The sequence below is a fragment of the Dunckerocampus dactyliophorus genome, chromosome 7 (assembly GCF_027744805.1).
Source record: "Dunckerocampus dactyliophorus isolate RoL2022-P2 chromosome 7, RoL_Ddac_1.1, whole genome shotgun sequence".
NCBI lineage: Eukaryota > Metazoa > Chordata > Actinopteri > Syngnathiformes > Syngnathidae > Dunckerocampus > Dunckerocampus dactyliophorus.
Window position 1 is genome coordinate 5,310,011 of NC_072825.1, and position 26,268 is coordinate 5,336,278.

Here is a 26,268-nt window from a genome sequence, read left to right on the forward strand (position 1 = left end):
CCTCTTTATGCTTTTTACATTTGTTTTACTCATCCCGAGACAAGTTTGTACTATTTGAACCATTTCATGCTGCCAAATAAGGTCACCAAACTGTTAGAAAAAGCTCTGAGTGATAAAAAAGAAAAACACATTAGGATCAGGGTTAGGTCATGTCACGGTTGTTCCAAAACTGATAGCAGGACATCAGTGTGTGTGTTTGCAGTGAAGAGTCCAAAGCTACTGGATCGATGACTCATAAGCAAGTCCACTATGGTTTTGTTGGTTGAAGTAGAAGTGGAGTGCGGACTTTAAAAAGTTGCGCAACAACAGCAGATCAGCTGGAGGCCATGGAAGGACACTCCCTCAGAGTAACATTGGAAAGGAGGTGGGGGGTGCCGATGACAAGTCAACTATGTATAAAAAGTATGTCAGGGCTTGTGTAGGTCACGCAGACCGCGGTAGGAGGCCACGTCGCCGTATTTGATGGTGTAAACATGACACGGATAGTAGGCCTAAACTGTAGCAGCCGAGTGGGAGGAGGGGCTTAAAAAAAACGCCTGCTGTGGTTCTTAAAGCTGAAACAAGGCAAACGAACCACCTCTCTCGGCAGGATTTCCTGTTGACGGTGAGCACGAGTGCAGCAGTGGGACTTTTTAGCATTCATTACAATAAAGTCAAATGCGTAACACACCCACGCTAAGTCAAAGGCGAGGGGGGAGGGCAGTTTCACACATGTTTAGACACAACGCTTTTTTTTTTCTTTACATGAGCATACTGTTTGCGACGTACGGCAAATACGACATGACGGCCACACTCCTGCATACACTGGTAGATGGAGGTTTTTTCTCTTAATATTTTGACTTTATGCTTGTAAAATTACTGCTGAGTTTCCCATTTTTGCTGGGTTTTTTTGTTCTCTTCTTAAATTTTCTTTTTAGAACATGCTGCTGGCCAGTCGCGGGTCGCAAATGCTTAGCATGCATGATACAGCGTTTTTGGAGGGAGGTCAGTGAAGATGTGAACTATTTTGGCAATCTTCGGTGTGTGGAACTTTTCAAAAAGCTTTTTCTTGCTTTTCGTTGTCACATGACTATAACCCACATGATGTAAGCCGCGGCCTCTCAGGCCTCGTTCCACTGGGCTTGGCTCGGCCGCGCTGCACCGCATTGTGTGACCTGGTCAGACTCAAATCTTATTGGAAGCCGGCCTGTTTGCATTTAGTCACATTTTCTGTGTCCTGGACAATTATCAGGTGAGAAGTAGAGGAGGAGGAGGACTTCCAGTAAAAAAACACAAATTCTACTTCATGTTTTTATCCTTTAAAGCCACTTACGTATCAATAAAAACATCTGGTGTGACCTTGTTTACATTCAGTCATTTGATACATTGTACATGTAGTTGTCATATGCAGGAAAAAAAGGCCTTTATGCAAGGATTTCATGGTTGCTCGGCATCGCCCTCTGTCGTCCAGTACGATAAACTGCACTCTCTTCTAGCACCATACAAACGTCAACCAAAGTTTGTTTAGTTTCCGAAACCGCAGGACACTTGCAAATGTGCAACAAATATGTGATAACCTGGAAAAAAATCATGTTAACTGTTTAAAAAAAAAAAAGATGCACACTACATACTTCTTCGTGCCAGTTATCACTTATTTTGTAACTAACTGAAAAACATTTGTGTTCTCATGTTTTTATCTGGACTATATATGAAGTACATGAACCATAACCTTCTCCAGGAAAAGCATTTGACTTGCTGCTACACAGCTGGTCCTGCTGTGGTAAAAAAAAAAAAAAAAAGCTGGATTTCCCTCTCGATGGAAAGAAGGCAGTGCCAAGCACCTTCCGGCTCACACACGCCCCCACCCGTTCAGGATGAAGCGAGTACTGCAAGCGCCTCCCGTGTAACATTTCTGTGTATTTTATTGTCCAACTAGCAAGACTAGTGATATCACACTAGTCTGTGAGATTACATATGCTGTAGAAACTCACGGTCTATAATGAATGTTTCTGCAACATTATATTATTGCTGACATGCTGCGCACTCAAAGGGTAGACAGGACTTGTGCACTAAGCTGAGAAGAGACGCTTGTGACAGCCTCATCTTACATTTACGCCGTGTATTTGTCAGGAAATGTGCAAAACAACAGATTTTTACTTAAGACAATATTAAAAATGATTGGAATCATTTATAATACAGTTCAGTGGACAAATATTACCACGTAACTGGTTTTTCATGTTGCACGTAGGAAGCAATGTGTGTGCGTGTGTGAGATGCTTAAGGAGAATGAATGGAAAATAATCATGGAAATACAGCATGTGGGCGCAACATGTGGCTGCACTAACAAGACATAATCCATATGGATGGCATTGGCACGTGTACTGTACATTACAGTACATGTACTCACCGGACACTACCTGCACCATTTAATGTCTAATACAAGCAAAATTCTGCCATTTTGTAAAGATTTTTTTTTTAAATGCTAAAACTGAGGTGCTAATTCAACAATGTTGCTTTGACATATTTGCTATAAAGTACTGTGTATGTGCTATTTTTGTAATATTTCCATGTATTTTCCAAAATATTTTTATCGACATTTATATCTACATAGTACTCTTATTATACACAATCACAAATACATGTTGCAGAGAAATGATGAGCTTTGCTATTGTTAGACGTAGTTACAAATAGGCCTCTCTTGGCACATGGTAGGTAGCGTGACCAGAGCACGCTGTATTTTTCCACTTGCTTGGCCTTGCTTGCTTGACGAGTCCAGGGTGTACCCGGCCTCTCGCCCGAAGTCAGCTGGGATAGGCTCCAGCATACTCCCGCGACCCTAGTGAGGATAAGCGGCATAGAAAATGGATGGATGGGTGGCCTCGGCTTTATCTTATCGCACCCTTTTGCTCACACATACAACAAGAAGGCCTCCCCCCGTGCGTGGGAGGGCGGCTAAGCTAGGTAAAAGGACATCTGACCAGAAGAGTCCCCGCAGATGTGTATCATTCTTCCTGGTACATTCAACTGTTCAAACTGAGCTATCATTTCCGAGACTTATTTGGAAACATTAAAGATAACGAACCAAAAGCGACAAAAACTTTCACTATAAACACTAAATGGCCCTTATAGCAGTGAATATATAAGTTTAAAGAAATGATATATATACACTGTATAATATATTCCATTTAACATATTTATATTTGCAGAACTTAACAGTTTGCTTTTATAGATATTGCTTCATATTTGCTGTTAACACAAAGCTGACAAAAAATACATTATTATAGTAGTGTATCGAGCATTTTTAAAAATATTTTTATATTATATTACAATTATTTACCAATTTCCTTATTATAGATATTGCTTTGAAAGCTGAGAGCCAAAGACCTAATATTACGTCATTCTTTTTCAATAGAATTTTCTATGAAGAATTATACGTTAAAGTCATTGTTGGTGTTGGTTTATTAGTCTAACAATATTGTTTTTGCACTGTACAACTGCACCCTGAGACCTGTGTCGAATATTTTGACCCTCCAGTGACTGACGATAGCAGTAAAGATATTGAGAACACTATCAAAAACCTCAAATAAAATAAAAAACAGCATTATTAGCAAGTGTACCTAACGTTATGTCCGGTATATAAACAGAGCAAAGTAGGTATGAAGACAATACATGACCCCAAACACAGTACAGTGCCTTGCTGTGAGTGTGATGGTCACACTGATGGCGTCCGTGATGTTTATACAACGAGAATGCTTCATTTAGACCTGCAAGCCAGCCAGTGTGCATCGAGCACCCGTCCCATGTCATTTCACCCTCTCATCATCATCATTCGCTCCCTCCCTCCCTTCTTATCTCCAGTCGCCACAGTTGTCATCCTTATTTGCTCTGCTCGTCATCACTGCTTGTGGACCACAGCTTCAGTCAAAGAAACGACGACAGGTAAGCCCCTTATGATACACTGTCGTGTGCGGAAAAGGTGGCCTTATTCTTCATCATTCTCAGACATTTTTTCCCCTAATGTCTGCGTTTTGACTGAATAGTTGTTGAAATGTTGGAATGGCGCGACGGTGACTCAACGGGTTGTTGCCACATCATATTGGAGTATTTCAGCAGTGAAAAGGGGAAATGTGCTGCATTTTTAAAAATAGGAAATTGGTAAAAAAAAAAAAAAAAAGAACATTTCCAGTATGTAATAGCACTTCTTTATTGTAGGGGTGATTTATTTATTTGCATAGATATGCAATTATGAGCCAAAATCTCCAGTGAAGGGATATTATAAGAGGCCATATAGATTCTTCTTATTATAATATTTGCTATAAACACAAAGCTGACAGTAAAAAAAATATATGAACTTATATACATTGTACTTTTATTTATACCCAGATATTTAAGAATTAGTTATATTTTCATATTACATGGTGGATTTTTAAAAGATGTGTTCATATTTGTCATATCATTTGACAATAATAGTGAAAGGGGGTACCTGCATTATAGTAGGCTCATATTTATAATTGCTTCTAATGTATGATTCCCTACCCACTCCCATTAATCACCATTATTTACTCTAGTCAAATCCTCTTACATCAAACTTTTAATCTATTGATTGCATTTAGTTACATTCAGTGTGTTGGCTCTGACCTTCACCTCTTCGATAGTCTGTACAGTCGAGTTACAGTTCCTCCTGCGTCCACACGGGGGAAGCGTTGTTCATTGTGTTAGCCAGGAAGCGCTACTGGCAGGCGCCTGCAAAATAGAGATCACAATAGAGTCAAAAGACAAGTAGGAAGTTTAGTGTCGTGATACAGGTTATCTAAATCATATCAATAATACTTTAAACACATCGAGAAATAGAGCCAAGTCGTGGCTTGGTGTGTTTGTAGCCTCACTCTGCAAGGCTCTGTCGCCTCAGTCTGAGCTGTAATGATCATCGTCTGTTTGCTCTGAGCTCCAAATGACTTTCCATCTTGCCCTTAAAAAATGTCAAAGCTCCCTTTTAATGGTGTACATTCAATATTGACACAGGGAGAAAAAGAGAAGGCACATGTAATCAGATTCAGTGCTTAACCACGTCTCGTCTCCTCCCTATTGTTATTGTTGCTGTTTTTTTTCCTCCCTCCCTCTCTTCGGCAGGAAGTGGCCGCTCTTAATTTGCCTTTGAGTGGAAATCTCCAGGTGAAGGCCGGTCATTGCTTCGATGAGGTTGGTCATTGCCGAGTGCTGAAAGTGTTGTTTTTCTCCACGTACGCAGTGACAGCTGATGTTTTCATACATGTTAATGGTTGATCCATAATCAATAACAGTAACGCACTTGACTTCCATAGCATTCATGAACTAGATTTAGTTTTAGGATCCCATAAGAAATAATGAAAACAAAAAGAGTCACTTCAATGGTCAGACTTTGCCCATCAGAGAACATTTATTAGCAGGACACATTTGAACATTCTGAGCTGTCATACAAGTGTAAAAATAAGTTAACCACAATACTACACATTGCCTTAACATTTTTGACAAATGGCCAAATTATGTAGGCGTAAAGTTGTGTCACAGATGCGCCTCACATATTTCATTTTTCAACATTTTTAGCTGTCATACAAGTGTAAAAATAAGCTAACTACGCTTGTTAGTTTGAAAAAAACATACTTAGTCGAGACAAAGCAAACAGACGTAGTATGATGACGTGTCGTCGCAGTTGCATGCATGCATGCCTCTAATTTTTTTTCAACATTCTTAGCTGCTGTAAGTGTAAACATAAGCTAACCACTGTTGTTTTTAAAACAATAAGACACATAATCTTAACTTCTTAACATTATCGACAAATAACAGAATGGTGAAGGCGTAATGCCAGTTGTTGCAAAAGCGCCTCTTTTATTTTATTTTTTTTTACATTATTAGCTTTCGTACAGTGTAAAAATAAGCTAACCACTGTTATTAAAAGAATGCGGTACTCTGTCTTAACATTGTTTTGACAAATGACAAAGGTGTAATGCAATACCTCATGTCACCGTTGCAGATCATTCATCTCAGTTTTCTTTTTTAACAGGCTTAGCTGTCACGCAAGTGTAAAAATAAGTTCAACCCTGTTGTTGTTTTTAATTATTGACAAATCAAAAGACATGACAACAGCATAATGCCATGACTCGTATCACAGACGCTTCTCATTTTTACACGCACTAACAGCCACTGTTGTTATCAAAACAGTAAGACACTTGGGCATAACACTGGCGACAAACGACCAAACGGCAAAAGTGTTTAAACTAGAGATGCTCCGATCAGGGTTTTATGCTGCCGAAACCGATCACATAGATTAAGTGTAATTTTTAAAATGTACTATTGGTTATATCAGGGGTCACCAACGTTTCTTCTTGTGAGAGCTACTTTTACAAAAGAAAAGTCCAACCCGAAAGTGTTGTAAAGCTTTAAGAGGCGTATTTTTCCATCATATTTCAGTTGGATTCTAAACAGTTGGCTTGACAGGTTGTACTGTAAAGGCACTCACATCTCACTACTGTATTTCCTGTAGTACAAACCTCACCTGTGACCTTACGTGCAGCCATGCTGGAACATTCCAGAAGTCTTGTGAAGGTTGTAAAGGAGGGTTTTGTGCCAGCCTTGAAGTCCTTATCTACTATATGCTAGTTGAAACAATAATTCCAAGGCTGTTTTGTTTCACTATGTTAAAGATTTATCTGTCTCGTCCTTGGATCATTGCTTCGATGAATCCAAAAATGCAAACACGGTGTTTCTTTGGCCCACTTTTCCAGGTGGAAGTTGGCCTTGTTGTGCTCCAGCTAACAGGCCAACAAACAGAAAAACAAGCAAACAGCTGGTGAAAACATGACATCCTTGCCTGAGGAGCTACATATTTTGTTTATTGTGGTTGTTAATATCCTTCACCGTGACATATTTGTTTGTTGTATCCCAAAGAGATCCAAGTACACACGGGTGTGTTTGCTAAAATGGAGAAATGGGAGGTTCCAACGTCCCCAGGAGTGGAAGAGAACATGTCCGCTCCAGGAGGTAAGGGGTCATCAGTAGCGATGGCTTCACTACATTGTTGAATGGGGTTCTTGTGATGAAAGATGTCCTTCAGTCAACAGGTCATGTGAGAACCTGGAATGCTACATGGTCCTGCTGGACGCGGAGAAGACGGCCATTGGCTCCATCTGCTTCCTGGCAGGCCCCGTCACGCTGCTGGAGAACGCTCTCATCCTGGGCGTGATCGTGGCCACAGCTTCGCTGCGCCACCGGCCCTCCTACCTCTTCATCGGCAACCTGGCCCTGGCTGACGTCTTCGCCAGCTGCTTCTTCACCACCAGCTTCCTGGACTTTCACCTCTTCCGCCGCAGCGACGGCCCCACCGCCTACCTCTTCAAGCTGGGTGGTGTGACCATGGCCTTCACCAACTCGGTGGGCAGCCTGCTGCTGACCGCCGTGGACCGCTACCTGTGCATCCATCGGCCCTCCGGGTACAAGGTGCTGCTGACCCGCCGCCGAGCCCTCCTTGGGCTGCTCGCTCTCTGGAGCACCACTATCTTCATCTCCTCCCTACCACTGATGGGCTGGAGGTGTCCCACTGGGCTTGCTGCGCCCTGCTCCCGCCTCTTTCCCTACATCAGCCAGGGCTACCTAGTCTGCTGGACCAGCTTCATCCTGGTCCTCCTGGCTCTCATTCTGGGGGCTTACGTTCTCATCCTGTGGAAGGCCCATCGCCATGAATCCTCCATGACAGTTCTCCATGCAGGCCACGCTCGCATGAGGATGGACATCCGCCTGGCGCGCACCTTCGGCCTGATCCTGCTCACACTGGTGGGCTGCTGGCTTCCTGCGCTCTCCTTCATGCTGGCTGACGTCGCAGTAGTTCTTACTCACACCCAGCAGAGGGCCTTCGCCTTCTGCAGCACCCTCTGCCTTCTAAACTCGGCTGTCAACCCCCTGCTGTATGCCCTGCGCTGCCGGGAGTTAAGACTCGCTCTACTGCACCTGCTGGAGGTCCTCGGTGAGGCTGCCAAGTGTAAAAAGTCCACTCCGAGACATCCGCCCAGGGAGGACAACGACTGCACAAGCCACTCTGATGTGGACATGCCCAGAAGCTCACACTTTTGCACTGTTTTGGAAATGTTGGACAAGCAGTAGCTGGCAACCGATGTTTTGAAGCGCATGCAGAGGTAGATAACGCATGAATTCTGCAGATGTGGCGTTAATAAAAACTACATCTGGAGGTTGCCTACAGCCACAGCTGTTAATGGCGCTAATCAGAGACCCCAGTAGTTCCTTGCCTTTGTAGACCACGCACCCAACGACTTTTGAAGGCTCTGCGGTTGAGTGAATAGAGGCGGAGCATTTACGCTATGTTTAGCTATCAAATGATGGCGTGAGCAAACTTGCCATTTTGAACAAGCATACACAGTGGAACGTCTAAAGTCAGTATAGTTTGGAGTTTTTGGCGATGCCAGAGAAGGATAACAAGGATGGCAAATATAAAATGTGATCATAACCACATGAGATTATAATGTCGACATTTTGGCCCTGGAACGGACAAATTGGGTTTCCATTATTTGCTATGGGAAAAATAGATACAATGTAGAGTTTGTGTTCAACCTTACATAGAGATTCCACTGTAGCAGTAAAGGCTATTAAACATAACCAATATTAGTAGTAAAAATAATACAGAAAAATACCAAAAACATTAAAATAATTTAATTTCAAATAATAATTAAAAATTAATATTACTAGCAGTGATCAAACATATCAGACATTGGAGAAAAAAAGCAGAATATTTAGGTATTTTTGTAGGAAAATAGTGTAGTTCACAAGTGGGTAAATACACTGTGGTTAAATGTCATATGTACCATTTAGATTGCATAACATGGTTATTTATGTGCAGGTAACCGAGTATGCACTACGAGTAGACATTATGAGCAGCCCTAGCCCCCCATGACCATTGACCTCCCGCAGCCACACTTCAGCATTCTGCAGCTAAGAAATATTGTCTCATGCCAACCAACAGCGACCTGCGACCTTTCACCTCAGCAGAAAGGTGGATTTACTGTGAGGTATGCTTGTGTACGTTTGCTCATAGAGCCTGCAGGCAGCGGGTGGGGGCACGGGGGCTGTCCTATCTGCACATGAATGCCGGGACTCCACAAAGACCCCCATGTCGAGAGGGATTTGGCACAAACACTTCCCTGCATGAATCTGAGCGGTGTGTGAAGGTAAATGGGGCCCATGCCAGCAAGGAAACACTACTAGAACATTCTTTGTTGTAAGGGACTACACACTGGAAGCTCCTATTGACTCATACAAACGACAAAACCTTAACACTCGTATCCGTGTAGCTTGTTTAAACCCTTAATCATTAAAAATGTGCTTGACGACACTCATTTTTACCTTTTTTGCTTGTTTGTCACCCGCAACAGTCAAAACAATGTGTGTTCTACTATGCTACTATGAGTTTAAATGATCATCAAAAGGAAATAGCCAGCATTTGAATAAATACACTCATTAAAATTCAATAAACTATACAACAATGAGTCCAGCCATAACATTAGGTACACCCAATAAGCAGAAACCTGTATCAGCGCATACAAACGTGTGCTTTTCTTATCAATGTGTCAATAAGGCGCCTGAATGTGCGGGTTTCAAGAATTTACTTTCAATAAGACTTTTTGTCAGCTGTGCTCATAATGATATAGATAATTGGCATCACAATTGAATGTGTTTCACCACTAGTTACCCCCATGTTTAACCCATAGACCTATACCCATAGCATTCACGAAGCATCATATTATGTCTGTCCTGGCTGCTCATTACAATATGGCCATATGTAAAAGAATTTTGTCAGCTGTGCCAGTCGTGTGTATATATAAATATATAACTGTAGTGATATAAATGACTATTTACTACAATTTTTGCGCGTATTCCCATAATAAATGAAATACAACTGCACCTGCTAGTGGCTAGCAGCTACCCAAAAAACAGTAAACATGTCATTACACATTGTACAATGTGATAAGAGTAGAAATACTCATTATCATTAATTTTCTTATAAATTTTGAGGCCATTTCTAGCACCTTTCCAATGTGTGACGTTTAAATAATTAAGCATTATGTTACCTGCTAGCGGCTAGCTGCTAGCCAAACGTGGTAAAACTTTTTTTTATATATATAATATCCATGATGGTGTGAATATTACATATTATATATATATATATATTAATATATATTTTTATATTCAGTTTTAAACTGACATAAAGGAGAATAATTAATCAAATCGAATGGAAAAAAATGAAAAGAATAGAATCTTGTTTATGTCGTTTACCTGGTGGTTACCTCCAGACGTCTACTCTAATGAACCTTCAGTTTGAGTTCAACTCGAACCATTAGGTTAATCACGGGGAGGGGGGCAACAAATGTAGGCACGAAAAAAACAACACAAAAGTCAGAACAAAACCCATTTATTTCTAATTTTATATGAATAATTAACAGTTTAATATGCATGTCAGCTGTATTTACACGGTGAATAGGCAGAGAATAACAAACAGGGAGTTGTGACAATAGGAGAACCACCCCCTTTGCTTATTGGTACGCTCCGCTATTGTGACGTTTGAAAAATCCAGCAAGCTCTACTCGCCTTTTCGCTCCTCGAGAAAGAAGCTCTTGTTGCGGGCCGAAAGGAAGACCCCGCAACGCCTCAATCACTGGCATTAACACACAGATCGCCGCTGTTTAATTTCCCTCTCCAAGTGTGCCCTCTTCTTTTTTGTCCAAGATGGCCTGCGGGGCGACGTTAAAGCGCTCGATGGAGTTCGAGGCCCTCCTCAGTCCCCAGTCTCCCAAGCGCAGGAGGTGCAACCCCTTACCGGGGACTCCCGGTACTCCGTCCCCGCAAAGATGCAACCTCCGCGCCCCGGTGGACAGCCCGACGCATGCCATGTCGCCGCAGAGCATGGGAGGCGAGGGCAGACTCACACCAGGTAGCGAATTTTATCTAGTTTGACTGCTTGCCTTTTGCGGTGTGGGTGTCATCATGGGGGAGGGGGTTTGGGTGGATAGCTAGCTTGCTAACTAGCTAACATGCTAACGTTAGTTTCTTCAGTCAGAATGGGGCTTGGAGGCTAAAGGTAAGCTAGCTAGGCTAGCATGGGCTGTGTCGTCGTTGAGTTGTTGTTGACTTATGACTCATGATTTATGATTTTATTATTTACTTGCGAAGCTTTGTATCCACTATATTTGCCTATTTGGCGTTAAAATGCACTGATGTGGACGTAAACGTACTCTCCAGTCATCCATGGTGTTTGTTGAAAGCAATGTAGCTAGCTAAACATGCGTAATAATCATGTATATCGCATAATAAAGTACAAATGCCATCCAAGCGGAATGCACACCATTGCAAAACATCATTGCTAATTAGAAGCAATCGTCTTGCATTGAGATGGTGGTGGTGGGGGCGAGTTGCCATTATTCCTTTCCTCCTGAGGGTGGGAAGGCATTGTTCATTTCCTTAATGCCTTCTCCACCACCACTGCTGCTCAGTCTCCTCCTCCTTGACGAACAACATGCACTGCGAGGCGTGGAAAAGTAGATTATTGTAATTAATACAGAGGAACCGCCACTGCAGGTTTATGGTGGGTCACACGTTTGGCAGCACACACACCTACGCTGCCAATGCAAGGCTCTCTCACACCTTTTGTATGTTTACTAGTCATGAATAAAGTCAGAAATTGTGACAAAGAAGCACGATCTAGTCAAGGATCCTCTATATTAAAGAGCAGCCTTTTGCTGTGTTTAAAGATCCTACTGCAAAAATGCTAGTCGAAGATTCTTTATATAACAGGAGTGCTTTTGTAAAAATGCTAGTCACGCTAGTCAAAGATCCTCCAAATGAAAGAAGCGCCCTGTAAGGACCTCCCGCAAATATCTCCGATATGACAGGAGCTCACTGCTGTTCTTAATGACCTGCTGCCAAAAAGCTAGTCAAAGATCCTTTATGTGACAGGACCTCTCTGTTTTTAAGGATGCCCTGCAAACATTTAGTCAAAGATCCTCTATATGACAGGGCATTTCTGCAGGGTTTTTTCCTTCTGCAAAACAATACGAGTCAAAGATCCTCTAAATGACAAGAGAGTTGTGCTGTTTTTGAATGTACTATATAAATGAAAGATCCTCTATGGGAGGAGCGCTCTGTTTGTAAGGACCTACTGCAATAATGCTAGTCAAAGATCCTCTACATATCAGGAGCTCTTTGCTCTTTTTAAGGACCCACTGCAAAGATGCTAGACAAAGATCCTGCATGTGGACTGGACGTTTCTGCTGTTCTTTTTGGAATCTACTTTTTGGAATCTACTACATGCTAGTCCAAGATCCTCTGTATGACATGAGCGTGCTGTTGTTTTGAGGAATCTACTGCAAAAATGCTGGTAAAAAGCTCCTCGATATGACGGGAGTGAACTCTTTGTAAGGACCTACTGCAACAATGCTAGTCAAAGATCCTCTATATGCTGTATAAGGACCTACTGGGGGGAAAAAGGTAGTCAGAGATCCTCAATATGACGGGAGCACGCTGCTTTTAAAGACTGACTGCACGCTTGTCAAAGATCCTCAAAATGGCAGGAGTGCTCGGCTGTTTTAAGCATATACAGCAAAAATGCCAGTCAAAGTTCTTTCATTTTCTCCTGTTTTTAGGAAGCTACTGGGGAAAAAAAAAAAACACTAGTCAAAGATCCTTTATGTGACAGGAGCAGTGTACTGTTTTGATGGACCTTCTGCCAAAACAGCAGACAAAGATCTTCTATATGACAGGACTTTTTTTGCTGTTGGTAGCAAGCTGCCGCAGGAGACGCCAGTCCAAAGATCCTCTATCTGCATTCTGCTCTACTTGGAAGACTGCCCAATGATTGCACAATAGCGAGTGAAAAGCTGACCAGGCAATGACGCTTACATGACGAAAAGGCGGGATCTGAACGGAAACGGAAGCTCCAGCAAAGCGGAACAATTCATGCTGACTGACGACTTCACTTTCACTGTGTAACATAATGCTGATGAGCCATAGAAGCCCTCATGTAGCTAACATGCGTTTGTTCCAATTTTACCCCAAGTTTTCCCCAAAGGTGGAATTAATCCATCCCACGGTCCAAACGTGGCCATCGTAAAACATTTATTTTCTTCCTGCGAGGTCAGTCTCTTCACATTATTGGTGATTACTTTAATCCCTTCAGCCATATTGTACTGAGTAACCGGGGCGGAGGGCAGATGCTGCTTTGCAATGTCGCAAAAAGGTCCATATCCTGTTCTAGGGTTATCGGCACACTTCTGTACTTTGTCATCACTGCGACTGTTATTTGTATATTTATGAAACACGCGCGTAAAACACTGCGCATGACACTGACTTTTGGGCAGCTTTCGAGGTCATGTTTGTTCATTTTCCAAGTTGTACAACCTTGGGCGTGTTTGAGTTTTCGGGTCTTTTTGGCATTGCTGCTGTGAGGAACGTGTCGGTGTGGCGTGTGAGCACATCGCTGCAGGCGGACACAGGGAGTGGTGCTTATCTATCACACAGCATGCTAGTTGAGCTACACACACACACACACACACACACACACACACACACACACACACACACACACACACACACACACATATGCCAGCTGTTTTCTGACTCATACATGATGGATTTATGCTCAGGGTTAAGTGTGGAACTCATCTCGTTGAGATAAAAATACATTCTTCCTGGGAAGATATGAGCTGTGTGCACATTCTCGCCATTTTTTTTTTTTTAATTCACGCTATTTAACAAAAAATTCCCCCTCAAGTCTCCTGCCACAAGTGGAGGTATTTTCTTTGGGAAATGCCGCGCCGCTTATCGCCACATCGATCTTTTAATGTGAAAAAGTCTAGCATGCTTAACTTATTAGCTTGCTGTCTGCATGACAGCCCAGCAGCTGCAGACATGGTCTCTCCACGCAGCAGGTATCAGTCTCACGAAGATGGCCCTCATGGGGATGGGGATGGGGATGGGGGAACGAGCCAGGCTCGCCTTGCGGAGTTTGGGCCAAGCGGCTTTTTTGTGTCAGCTCAAGGTCAGCCGTCAACAAGGTCTCCCTCAGCCACACCGTCAGGCAGGTTTGATGTTTTAGTACGCCAAAACCGCTTGGGGTTCATTCAAAGACTGCTGGGAAGTCGGAAAGAAATCTCAACAGAAGCCTTGACAACAAACCAACACACTTTTTTTCTTTTAAAGAATCCCCAATCCGTTTGACATTTTCCACGCAATAACCATAATCATTATCCATGTCTATTGCATGGCTTGGTCAAATATACAAAGAAATAAATATAGTTTATACAGTGGAACCATTTCAAGTCAACGGAGCTTGTTCAATTCCGCCAACATTTTCCGGATAGTATGCCTTTTAGAGTCTCTAAGCTTTGCAGTCCCTCAAAACGAGAGCTCTGTTTTTGACACTAAAGTCAAAACTGAGTGTCGAATTTTTGTTAAATCTCGTAGTTAATTTCTTGTATGACCGTGACAAAGAGTCAATAACTTGTGGAGGTAATGTTTTTTTTCATTTATGACCCTGGAACAGGTATTTTAGTTTCCATTCCGTAGGGAAAAAAATGTGTCGAAATCCAAACTACGCAGAGGTTTTATGTCGCAAGTGTCATATTTCCAAGTGTGCTGCAATGCACAATACATACAGTAATTCATAGCTTGGACGCTGTTGTGTTTGTAGCTTGACAGTTAACAGCGTGATGCTTCCTATGACGCGTAGCAGTTATATCTTGGTGAGAAATATGCTCAGGTCAAAAATAGAGTTGTTTCCCGACAGTGCAGCGTTTCAGATAGTCTTTGTTGATGTACTGTAACTTGAACCCACCCATCATACGCTTCACTGCCTCCCCCCACCACCCCAGCAGTGTAGGGCTCCCACCGTGTCCAATCTATGTGCTCCATCTCTCGTTGTCTTCATTGTTTGGTCAGCGCCTAAAGCCTTTTAGTCCCCAGCCTCAGCCATGTTCCACTAACTCCCGGAAGTGTCTGTGATTGATTGCTCCACCCAGCTGTGGTGTGGATGGGGGGCACTGGTGGGAGGGGGCATAGTATCGTTACCAAGCAACACCCTGGAGTTGAGCTGCCACTACTACAAGTTGACGGCGTTGGGACGCAGTGAAACGTGCACAGACACATCCTTTTTATTATCTTGATAGGCGACAGTCATGTGGCTTCCCTCACCAACCGATGAGCTGACCCCCACCCTGATAAACAAAACCCTCCTGTCTTTTAAAACACAATAAAAATCTACATTTTATCATGAATGTTAATGACCAGTATAAAACGATCTTCTTCTGCGTTTCCTACAGAGCAGATCTTCCAGAACCTCCGCCAGGAGTACAGCCGCATCCAGAGGCGGCGGCAGCTGGAGGGGGCCTTCAACCAAACAGAGGCCTGCAGCTCCACGGACGTCCCCAGTCCCTCTTCCTCCCTGCACGCCCCCAGCTCTCCACCAGGTAGGAGAAAAAAAACCCCAGCAGCAATAGTAGGAGGCACTTTTAGCCAATCACAAGTCATTTACGGAAAACGCACAGTATAAATGGTGCGAAGTGTGGTTCGACGGTGAGGTGTTCGTCTCAAGAGACAAGTTCTCCTCGTTTTCCCAGGTGCCTCGAGACGGGACCAGCCCTCGTTCACGCTCAAGCAGGTGAGCTACCTGTGCGAGCGCCTGCTCAAAGACCACGAGGAGAAGATCCGGGAGGAGTACGAACAGATCCTTAACACAAAACTCGCAGGTAATCGCAACCAAAATGTCCCGTTGGAACGGAACCACCGTTTAACACCCTGGGTATCAATTGATATCATCGTGTTTTTGCAGAACAATATGAATCGTTTGTGAAATTCACACAAGATCAGATCATGCGAAGATACGGTGCCCGGCCTGCCAGTTGTAAGTGAAACCACCACCTGGTCTTCTCTTAAGTGTGATTGAAGGTCTCAACGTTGTCCTTTTTTTTTTTTTTCTTATAGATGTCTCCTGAACTCGACGAGAGTCCACCAGCTTCCTCTCGCTCTCTCCCTCCTCTCTCTCTCACAAAATGGCTGCGGCCCCTACTACTTTTTATTTTTACCACCACACACACACACACACAAACACACACACACACACACACACAGTGCCATGGTTTAACCGCTTTGTATCCAAAACTATTGCTGCTGGCCAAAACCTTTTGAAGAAATCTTGAGAGACAACCTTGTTATGTTATTAAGCCCTGTCTCCTTCTTCCATATCGCCCTTATATTCTCTTTTTTTTTTGTTTGTTTTTTTTTGTTTTTAATTTCGACTGAAGCAGATCTTCCCGCTCCCTCCCATCGTGTCCAGTCTCTGGCCCGGCACTCTAGAATAAAAAGCTTCTTCCTGGCTCATGTGATGATTCTGTATAACCTTTTTGAGCGTCTGTATTTAAATGCTCCTCATGTCGTCCCTCCTCGCTCACAACTCGTAACATGAGAATGTGCTTTTGTTTGTTCTTTTTTTCTCCATTTTGATGAAAAAAATAAAAGTCCTGTGATTTAAAAAAAAACAAACAAACAAACAAAAGTTTTCCAGTGATGATTTGAAAAAGGTGTTGCAATACACCCGAATTCAGATTTTATTTTTTTGTGCATTTTACCTACATTACTACAGTTTTAACCCAAAAGAGGCACTTTATTATTATTATTATTATTGTATTTTTTTGTAACTTACACTGTAGCAGGGTAATTTATAATCTATATTATAAATTACATCTATAATCTATTATTTTTTTAAGTAATGACATGTAATAGTCGAATTAAACGCATGTCTCCAAATTTTGATTTGTACTCTATTGAAATACTTATATCCAAAACAATATATCTTTAATTTATTTGGGTGTAAATAACCTTAAAATATGGAGACACATGATTTGCACTGATTACCAACAATATAGTCATGAAATATATATACAGTGTGTGTGTATATATATATATATTATATATATGCAATATAAAAATATCCTGTTAGCGTAGTGAAGTATACCATAGCTAAAATATACAGTAAGAAAAATATATATGAAAATATAACAAGAAAGGCTATTACATATTAACTATATTATGATGAAAAATGTTACATTGTAAATTTTAAAATATCCAATTATAGCATTGTAAAGTATTGATACATAACTATAATGTACATGTATAAAAAAAATGTAGTACAATATTACATTACCATACTTGTAATAAAATACAGCAATTAAAGAAAATATACATATATTACAAGATAACAGAAAAATAATTTCAACAATATATTAGTGTAATAAAATATTGATATAACACAAAGAGGTAGTAAAGCAGGAAAAAATAGCTTGAAAAGATTACAATACAGTATTCTGAAAAGTCATTAATTGTAAATACGGTGTTTAGTGCCACCACGTGGCAAATTGACGTAACAGCACCACTCCCTCATATTATTTATTGTGAATTAAATGCATAAAGCCACGCTGGGTGCTCATGACTACTGTGGCTTGAGGACGTTTGCTGTTTGTCTAATTCATCTGGGCGGAGGGGTGGCAGGAAACAAACCAACCCCAGCGCTTCTGTGGCGGTGACGTCACTGCTCTCAGGTGTGGCACGGGGTGCGAACAGGCACAGGTAGCCTCCTCCAGACTAGTTCGGAACGCGTTATTTTGGACCTAAAAAGACATTTGTGCTATGATGGGCCGGAAGTAGGTTGGTTTATTTTTACGCGGCAGTGGCAGGAAGGAAGTTTGCAAAGGAAAACAAAGAATCCTCGCGGGCCTATAATTATCTTCAAAAGTCGTCCAACTGGGACGTAAAGACGCAGCCGGTTGTCTTGTGGAGACATGGAGGCTCAATACTGAAGAAGACGGACCCGAAAAACATCTTTATAAAGCAGAATGTACTAGTTTGTGGACGTTGTCACTCATTAAGTATCGGATAGATATATGTTTGGAAGCTACGCTGAGACTTCCGGTTGAAGGCTGAGGTGAGTTTGACTAATTACGCTTAATTTTTGTTGAAAACGCCTTTTTTAAATGTTGCTTTGTTGGTCCAAGTATTTGTTTGTATTTATTGCGTTGTCACACAGTGTATAGAAGTACTGTATATGATTACAGTGGTAGCGACCATAGTAAACAGGAAGTTAGCTTATGTCAGGGGTGTCCAAAGTGCGGCCCGGGGGCCATCGTTCATTGGCCCTCGGCACATTCTAAAAATTCGATTAAACAATTAAAAAAAAGCGGTACTTTCACAAGAATAAAGACAAAACGTTAAGGGAGTAAAGTCATTATATTAACTGAAAAATAGCATAAAGTTGAAATATTACAGGAAAAAAGTTGTAATATAAGAAACAAACCAAACAAAGAATTAAGTTGACGTTTTAGGAAAATTAGGTTGGGCAAAGGCTATGTTATGATAATAAAGTCAAGCAGTAAGTTATATTAGTATGAGAAAAAAATGTACAAGTAGAACACTGAAATATTTGTAAACATTAAAAAAACAAAACAGCCAAAATGTAATATGATGAGAAACCGTTCATAATAATAATAATAATACACGTTGTCACTGATTAAATGAATAAATATATCTTATGTGTAAATATTGTATATACAGTATATATATATAAATGCACAAAAAAAGGAAAAGCGGTCCCCGCTTCTTTTGATTTTTCAGTATACGGCCCTCAGAGGAAATAGTTGGGACACCCCTGGCTTCTGTGTTTTACATATGCTTTGTTGGTCCTCTACCGAAAATGTTAAACAGGTTCGTCAAGCTAGTATCATGTTAGCGCTTTTTTGCCGCCATGCAGCTCTACAGGTGCCGTGATGGCGGACATTGACCTTGAGCAGCGGGAGCCCTTCCCCGTGGACAGTGATGATGGGAACCAGTCCCACGCCAAAGAGGACCTCCCTGACGGGAGGCGCAAGTTGGGATGCTGCGAGAAGTTTCAGCAGACCATCTCCAGGTGGATGCTTCCGGAAGACGCTCGCAGTACCTACCTGGAGAGGGCCAACTGCTGCCCGCCTCCCATCTTCATCATTGTCGTCAGCGTGGTGGAGGTGAGTTACAGTATATGCAAATACAATATGACTTCCGTGTGATACTAAGTTAATAAGCCTCACTGGTGTCACTTATTCCTTTCTGCGTCTTATGATATATCACATGACTGGCAGGAGCCTTCCAAGCAACATGTTTACACCAAGCAGTCCTGTTGACTTCCAGTTTGGAAAGGTAGCAGCTATTTATGCTCTGATCATGTCCCGCTATTTATGCAAATTCATAGCCAGGTGATGCAGCGTAAGGCGGCAACAAATTCACAAAGATGAAGAAGAGCACGAGGTGAACGGCAGTTTTTCTTCTCGACATGTGGCGCTTTTCTTTTTTTTTTTGACTAAGGATACGTCGAAAAAATTGCATGACAGGAATAAATCCATATACAGTTGAATTTACGAGAATTAGGTTGACATTTTGTGTAAAAAATTTTTTCAAGTGTGAAGTCTTTTTTCCAGAGTAGAAAAAATGTAGCAATAGTACAAAAAATAGGTTTCTTTTTACAAGGATGTCATAGCACTGTGACTTTACTTTTGTTAAATCAGAAGGGTTCTTGTTAGGGATGTCCCGATCTGATCTTCCGTCCAGTGGTGCATTCCACAGAATGCAACTTTTCCCCAACACTTTGTTACATTGTTATCTCTTCATTTCATCAAGCTCATGATGTCTATTACAGATGCTAGTCCAGCATACAGGAAGTGCTGCAGTGATTGTGTGGTCTTTGTGTCACGTTCAAAGGCAAAGTCATCAAAACAGACTATGAGATGTTCAGACGGTCGTTCTCCATGTTGTTGTTGTTGTCCAGCTGGCCATGTTCATCTACTACGCCGTGTGGAAGCCTCAGAAGCAGTGGGTGACGCTGGAGGAAGGCATCTGGAACAGCCACCTCACGTACAGACCCGAGTACAGGCAGGAAGCCTGGCGTTTTATCTCATACATGTTTGTCCATGCTGGGTAAGTACGGGAAATAGAACCGTCTGATACGTCGGCCGTGGGAACGAAAAGGGGAGAACAAACACAGTGGAGGCACCAACTTTTTATGGCGACCACTACAAGAAAATATCTCTCTTGTCTGATATGCTCTCCCTTGTTTGATTGCTCTTTCAAGGCGCACAGAATATTGTGTTCCATGGCTAAATAAACATGGAACCTACCAAAAGAAAGATCAGACTCCCGTCTTTCATCAGAAAAAAAAGTTTGTGTCTACCTGTTTCTGTTCTTCAGTGATGAGCAGTGGAACATTTGGGAAAAGATACATTTCAAGCATAACTTTAACTTGGACACAAATATTTTTTGCTTTTGTGACAGCTCAAATATCGAAACAACTACAGTGTTCCCTCGCCACATCGTGGCTCACCCTTAACAGCGTATGAACGTGCATTGTGTTCTGCGTACTTGTGGTGTATTAGGGCGATCTATCGGTGCTCTGTTGTGTGTCTGTTCTTGTATTTGCTACTGCTACCAGTAGAGGGTGGTGTATGCTCATGTGAGCGTTAGACGTCTCCCCCCACCTCTCAGCTGGCTAAATATAGAGCCACAACAGTCCTGATTGGCTAAGGGAGAACCTGCCCATTGTGTTCTGATTGGCTGTAGACCACTGTCAATCAATCTCCTTCGTGCAGCACTGCCGTGTTTCCTGTTAGCTAGCGACCGCAGTTGTATGATCGCTAGGGCGCCATTATGAAATACTGTAGTTGAATCTTTGGATGGAGGAGTAAAATACTACAACAGGAGCAATATGTTTTAACAAGGATACAAAAAGGCTACGGCCGAACGGCGCCGGAACGAGGCATGTCAGAGGAGTGAATACGATGAGTAACTTCACTTTTTGCGTCCAAGAGATTGATCATTAAATTCAAATGAAACTTGAACTTTGAGCGAATGCGTTATGCGACTGAGTTATTGCCTGTCTGAGAAAAGTGTATGAAGTGTTTGTCCCTATAAATGCACATGTATACTAACATGAGGTACCAACTAACTTGTGTATTATATGGTTACATTCCTAAAAGCGACAGAGTGTTTGAGCATGCTAGACTGTACTTTGTTCCTTGATTATTACAAGTACTTTTGGTATAAAATTTGGCCTTTTAAGAGGTGTTGTACCTAGGTCACTCGACAGTATTTACAGCCTTAAAACATATATCATAAGTAAAGTTGTCTACAGCCGCACGGTGGCTGAGTGGTTAGCACACAGTCAGGAGATCGGGAAGGCCTGGGTTCTCTGTGTGGAGTTTACATGTTCTCCCCATGCGTGCGTGGGTTTTCTCCGGGTACTCCGGTTTCCTCCCACATTCCAAAAACATGCATGTTGGCTGGCGACCAGTCCAGGGTGTACCCCGCCTCATGCCCAAACATCAGCTTGGATAGGCTCCGGCATGCCCCCGCGACCCTAATGAGGATAACCGGCATAGAAGATGGATGGAAAAAGTTGTCTACTTCGTGGATTTCACTGATTGTGGCCTATTATGGCAACCTATCCCCTGCGATAAACGAAGGAACACTGGATACCGACATAAACACAAAAAAGGGGTTGTTTTACATCAAAATAACAATTTATTTACAAATATAACACCATGAACTATTTGCATTTTTCATATTTGAAAGTGAACTATGTGTGTGCATGTGTGTGCGCGCGTGTGCATGCATTGAAATTCCCCTACCTTGCGTCACCGTTTGCACACTGCACTCCTCCGCGCTCTCACTTCCTCCTTCCCGTCATGTGTGATTCTGATCCCTGCCGAGCCCTTATCAGATGCACTTCTGCTGAATTGTGGCCGTTTGGATGGCTTCAAGTTGCTCTGAAGTGAAATGCATTAGAGGAGAGTTGCGTCATCACCTCTTTTTGCCTCTTGCACAAGGAAAACATGCAAGACATACAAATACGTTGTTCGGGTTTCTAAAAACGTATAACTACATATTTGGTATTGAATGAGTTAACATGACCTTGTGTCACTAATATACCTAATATAATATCTCATTTTGAAAATGAATTGGATTTTTTTAAATTCTATATTTCTTCCCTTCACGAGCATTTATTTTTTCATTACTATTTTTGTCCCGGTTTTTTCTTTCCAATTACATGTTTTGTGTTTAAATCTATTTTTTGAGATTCCTTTTAAAATACAGTAAGTATATATTTATAAATATATATAAATACATTTTTATTAAATATAAATATATTTTTTTGAAATCTAATAACATTGAATACAAGTGGAAAGAAAATAAATTATACAGAATTAAAAAGTTTTGATTCAATGTAAAACTTCACAAATTGAAATAAAAATGTGCCCATCTATCAGAGAGCGACAGATTTCTCCTACATTTGTTCGGTCACTTGTTGCTAGGCAGAATTCGTTGGGCCCTCGTATCCATGAGCCCAGTTTTTATGTATTCATTTTAAAATGGCATACATGAGTCACACACTTAATACTGCCTCACACAGCAGAGAATGGACAGGGCGAGCAAACTGCATTGTCATTTCCCTGGAGCAGCAAGAGTAGGTGTACCTAATGAAGTGTCTCTCCAGCGTGGAGCACATCATGGGCAACCTGATCATGCAGCTCATCCTTGGCATCCCCTTAGAGCTGGTCCATAAAGGATTTGAAGTGGGCATGGTCTACCTGGCGGGGGTCTTGGCAGGTGAGGAACACCTCGGCGCCTTCGTTGATTCCGATAAAGCTGATTTTGTTATGCACCGACTCGCTTTGTTTGTCCCGTCAGGTTCTCTGGCCAGCTCCATCTTTGATCCCCTCAGTGCCTTGGTGGGGGCGTCCGGGGGGGTCTACGCCCTCATAGGAGGCTACTTCATGAACGCGGTGGTGGTGAGGTTCTCTACGTTTATTCTACCAACATTTTTATGACAGTGAAACATCAAAAGTGAGGTGTTCAATTGGAAATACGGCAAACATTTGGAGGAAAACATTTTTTTGTGTGGCTTATATGCAACATTTGTTTGAAAAAAACCCATAAATATCTTAATTATATACTGTATCTTAAAATTAAAACATTTCATGATGATTACTTTTTAGTGCTTAACTTCAATTTTACGCTTGTTATGACAGTTAAAAATGCTAAAATGTCACTTACAACATCGCCTATACAGTCACTGAAGGTTTTATGATGGCTACTGTTTGACCCTGGAACAGATGATTGCTATTTCCATTAGTGCTGCAGAAATTCCGCCTAGCAACAAGCAATAATTTCTGGTAATTAAAAAAAAAAAATCACCTTTGAGGAAGGGGTTTGTAGGCTTATTCATTCCAGACAACAATATCACAAAAACACAAGTTCTTTCTTGTCTTGACTTTTTTGGGTTTTTTTTTTTTGTTGTTGTTGCAGAATTTCCGAGAGATGATCCCTCTCCTCGGCGTGTTCCGTATCCTCGCCATCGTGATCATCGGTAGGCAGACATCTTTGTTGTCACTTTCCACGTCGTTAAGTGTGTCGATGCACACTGACGTCTTTAACTGCTCATGCAGTCGGCGTGGACTTTGGATTCGCTTTCTATAGAAGATTTGCCAGCGATGAGGAGGGTCTGAAGGTATGTGCTTTGCTAGAAAGGCCTCCAGCAAGATCGGATTTGGCATTCTTCGTCAGCTTGTTGTTGGTTCAATGATCCTGCTGGGACTTGATGCGTCATGCACAGTTGTACGTGCTGTATGTCTCTCTAGCATGCTGCTTTTAACCAGGCACTGCTAGGATTACGAGTGTTAAGTATCGTAGCATGTTTTGCATAGTAGCACCACTCGATTACCTGCCCTACTTTGTTCTCTCCTGTCTCGTCCCTCCTCCATGAGTGCCTCCCAGAATCCTATTTGATTGCACCTCTAAACCACTCCTGCCAGTTTTTCAAAGCATTTCATTACATTGGGTGCCACAATGGAGGGTCTTTGCAGTGTTCAAATTCTGGAAAATACACACATTTTTTGGTACCACTCCATTACAATATCGAAATTGTGTTTCTTTTGGCAGGTTTACACATTCAGTTGACATTAACCTGGAAAAAAAAAAAATGAAAGTCATGTAATATGCATGCCTGGCCAATAGATGGCACTGTCAATTTGTAAACAAACACTGAAGACATGCTTGTTATCTGATTTATTATTCATATACTGTAAACCAGGGGTGTGCAAACTTTTTCCATTGAGGGCCATATATGGGTGAAAAAGCGTAGTATTCCCTCTTTTTTTCCCTATTTTTTGCTGTTTTTTAAAAAAAATTCCAAATATTTTAACTTTCTTCTTGTAAATTTTCCTCTCGTAATTATTGTTTTATTCCCGTAATATTTGGACTTTATTCTTGTAATATATATAACTTCTTCTACAACCTTAAAAAAAAAAATAGTTTGGTCATAATATGACAACTTTTAAAAAAAGAACATATTTTTACTTTCATATTTTAGCTTCATGTGACGAGGATGATATTTTTCCTCATAATACTATGACCTTATTCTCATAAAATTAGAGCTTTTTTTGTCATCAGATTACAGCTTTTTTGGTCTAATATTTTTCACATTATTCTTGTTTGCTGTTTTAATTTTTTAAATTTTTACTTTCCTCTCGTAAATTTTCTTCTCATAATATTGTGAATAACATGACTTTAATCTCATTATATATCTTTTTTCCACATGTAATTTTCTAAAAATTACAAATTTTTTCTTTGTTTTGTTTGTTTTTCCTAATATTACAACTTCTTTAATATTTCAGCTTCATGCTACTAAAATGACATTATTTGTCCTCATATTAGGACATTATTCTTGTAAAATTACAACTTTTTTCTCTTAACATTTGGACTTTATTCTTGTAAAATTATTGCTGATTTTTCCATTTTTGCTGTTTTTTAATTTTCATGTAAAATTATTTTACAATGTGCCGCGGGCCAATAAAAAAAACAGCCTCAGGACCGCAACTTGGGACACCCCTGCTGTAAATGCTCCAACGCCTCTAGTGAGTTAACCGCCGAGTCTCCTATAGTCGCCAGGTGCCGGGACTACAAAAGAGGGTCAAACAACATTCAAAGCTGTGGCTGTAGATAACCTCCTGATGTATTTTTCTGTTAACGCCTCTAGATGGCAGTAGCTGCATTCGAAGCATCGCGAGTGGTCACCATCCAGCAGTGTTATCTACCTCTGCATGCGCTTTAAAATGTTGCTTCTCTGTGCGTGCTACACTAAGCTTTCTCAAGCACTCCAAATCATGTATCGATAATGAGTTTTCACAATGGGAAATAACAGCCTCTCTGCAATTATGGCCTGCTCAGCATTAACGGGGAGCATTTAGGCTAACTAACAAAAATAATAAAATGGAGTGTTATTTACCACAGCTTGCATCGTTGTGTCTTCTGGTCAAGGTTTCATTCGTGGCTCATTTCGGAGGAATCGTGGCCGGCATGACCATCGGCTACGTCTTCTTTAGCGACTACAACAAGAAGTTGCTGAAAGACCCCCGTTTCTGGATCTGTATAGTAGGCTACGCCGTTTTTTTCCTCTTTGCTGTTCTCTTCAACATCTTTATCTCGCCCGCCTCGTAGTGGCAAACAGTTGGACTTGCTTATTTTTCATGAATCACTGGTTAATTCCTTTCAGCAATGTTTTTATTGTTTGGCATGAACGTGGTGGGGAAAAGCCCTCTGCTGGTGACAAGTAGTACTGATGTAGAAAAGTGCTTTTTAAAAGTTAATACCGGTAACTGGAAAAAAATGTACCGCGGGTAGATGTTTTTTTTATGACTTGTGATAAATTTATTGATGCATATGTACTCATTTTATGTTAAAACTACAAAAATGGCTGTTTGTCAACATTAATTGCAGGAATTGTTTACAGTTCACATATTTTACATATGTATTTGTGGAAATGACTCTTTAAAAGTTGATTCCCACCATGTTGTGCATCTCGGTGTTTTTAATATCTTTAGTTTTCATGTTTTGTTGTCATATTAAAAGCGGAGTGTGTGAGTATTGGCTCTCATGTTGTGTGTTACATGCCAAAGACTCTGTAGATTCCAAACATGCATTTCAGCTACTGCATCAATATCTAACTCTTGTTTGCTGTATTTCCTCGTTGTAGCCAGGGGCCATCGACTCAACTGCAGTATGTTTGGGGGCAATTATTAGAGGTAAGGTTTTTATTTAAGAAATCAAATCCATATATACATTATAATAGTAGGAGTTACATTAAAATTACATTAAAATATAAAAAATATTCAGTATTTGTTGTAA

General features: G+C 41.3%; 3 protein-coding genes across 6 annotated transcripts; all 3 read left to right on the plus strand.

Annotated features, from left to right (window-relative positions):
• The first annotated feature begins 594 nt into the window (after window positions 1-594).
• cnr2 (cannabinoid receptor 2) lies at window positions 595-9,319 on the plus strand. Of its 3 annotated transcripts, XM_054781922.1 has the most exons (5): window positions 595-604; window positions 3,838-3,918; window positions 5,110-5,178; window positions 6,904-6,996; window positions 7,070-9,319. In XM_054781922.1, the coding sequence occupies exons 4-5, from the start codon at window positions 6,936-6,938 to the stop codon at window positions 8,110-8,112; spliced, it is 1,104 nt and encodes a 367-aa protein (XP_054637897.1). In that variant the 5' UTR covers window positions 595-604; window positions 3,838-3,918; window positions 5,110-5,178; window positions 6,904-6,935; the 3' UTR covers window positions 8,113-9,319. The 3 variants fall into 3 exon arrangements, with proteins under 3 accessions (XP_054637897.1, XP_054637898.1, XP_054637899.1); XM_054781923.1 differs by lacking the exons at window positions 595-604; window positions 5,110-5,178 and having other exon boundaries at window positions 3,896-3,918; XM_054781924.1 differs by lacking the exons at window positions 595-604; window positions 3,838-3,918; window positions 5,110-5,178 and having other exon boundaries at window positions 6,498-6,996; window positions 7,077-9,319.
• A 1,263-nt stretch (window positions 9,320-10,582) lies between these two features.
• akirin1 (akirin 1) lies at window positions 10,583-16,389 on the plus strand. Its single transcript, XM_054783039.1, has 5 exons — window positions 10,583-10,951; window positions 15,333-15,479; window positions 15,630-15,758; window positions 15,842-15,913; window positions 15,994-16,389. The coding sequence occupies exons 1-5, from the start codon at window positions 10,747-10,749 to the stop codon at window positions 16,002-16,004; spliced, it is 564 nt and encodes a 187-aa protein (XP_054639014.1). The 5' UTR covers window positions 10,583-10,746; the 3' UTR covers window positions 16,005-16,389.
• A 1,095-nt stretch (window positions 16,390-17,484) lies between these two features.
• On the plus strand, window positions 17,485-26,007 carry rhbdl2 (rhomboid, veinlet-like 2 (Drosophila)). Of its 2 annotated transcripts, XM_054783151.1 has the most exons (8): window positions 17,572-17,989; window positions 18,812-19,061; window positions 19,859-20,007; window positions 22,580-22,692; window positions 22,774-22,874; window positions 23,392-23,452; window positions 23,532-23,593; window positions 25,402-26,007. In XM_054783151.1, the coding sequence occupies exons 2-8, from the start codon at window positions 18,828-18,830 to the stop codon at window positions 25,579-25,581; spliced, it is 900 nt and encodes a 299-aa protein (XP_054639126.1). In that variant the 5' UTR covers window positions 17,572-17,989; window positions 18,812-18,827; the 3' UTR covers window positions 25,582-26,007. The 2 variants fall into 2 exon arrangements, with proteins under 2 accessions (XP_054639127.1, XP_054639126.1); XM_054783152.1 differs by lacking the exon at window positions 23,532-23,593 and having other exon boundaries at window positions 17,485-17,989.
• The last annotated feature ends 261 nt before the right edge of the window (window positions 26,008-26,268 follow it).

What these genes read in the sequence shown, in the direction of transcription:
- cnr2 (XM_054781922.1), top strand. Translation starts at nt 6,936, where the DNA reads ATGGAGAAATGGGAGGTTCCAACGTCCCCAGGAGTGGAAGAGAACATG. An exon ending in GAACATGTCCGCTCCAGGAG is followed by an intron (nt 6,997 to 7,069) that starts GTAAGGGGTCAT and finishes GATGTCCTTCAG; the next exon opens with TCAACAGGTCATGTGAGAAC.
- akirin1 (XM_054783039.1), top strand. Translation starts at nt 10,747, where the DNA reads ATGGCCTGCGGGGCGACGTTAAAGCGCTCGATGGAGTTCGAGGCCCTC. An exon ending in CGCCCCCAGCTCTCCACCAG is followed by an intron (nt 15,480 to 15,629) that starts GTAGGAGAAAAA and finishes TCGTTTTCCCAG; the next exon opens with GTGCCTCGAGACGGGACCAG. An exon ending in CCTTAACACAAAACTCGCAG is followed by an intron (nt 15,759 to 15,841) that starts GTAATCGCAACC and finishes GTGTTTTTGCAG; the next exon opens with AACAATATGAATCGTTTGTG.
- rhbdl2 (XM_054783151.1), top strand. Translation starts at nt 18,828, where the DNA reads ATGGCGGACATTGACCTTGAGCAGCGGGAGCCCTTCCCCGTGGACAGT. An exon ending in CCTGGCGGGGGTCTTGGCAG is followed by an intron (nt 22,693 to 22,773) that starts GTGAGGAACACC and finishes TTGTCCCGTCAG; the next exon opens with GTTCTCTGGCCAGCTCCATC. An exon ending in CCTCGCCATCGTGATCATCG is followed by an intron (nt 23,453 to 23,531) that starts GTAGGCAGACAT and finishes CTGCTCATGCAG; the next exon opens with TCGGCGTGGACTTTGGATTC.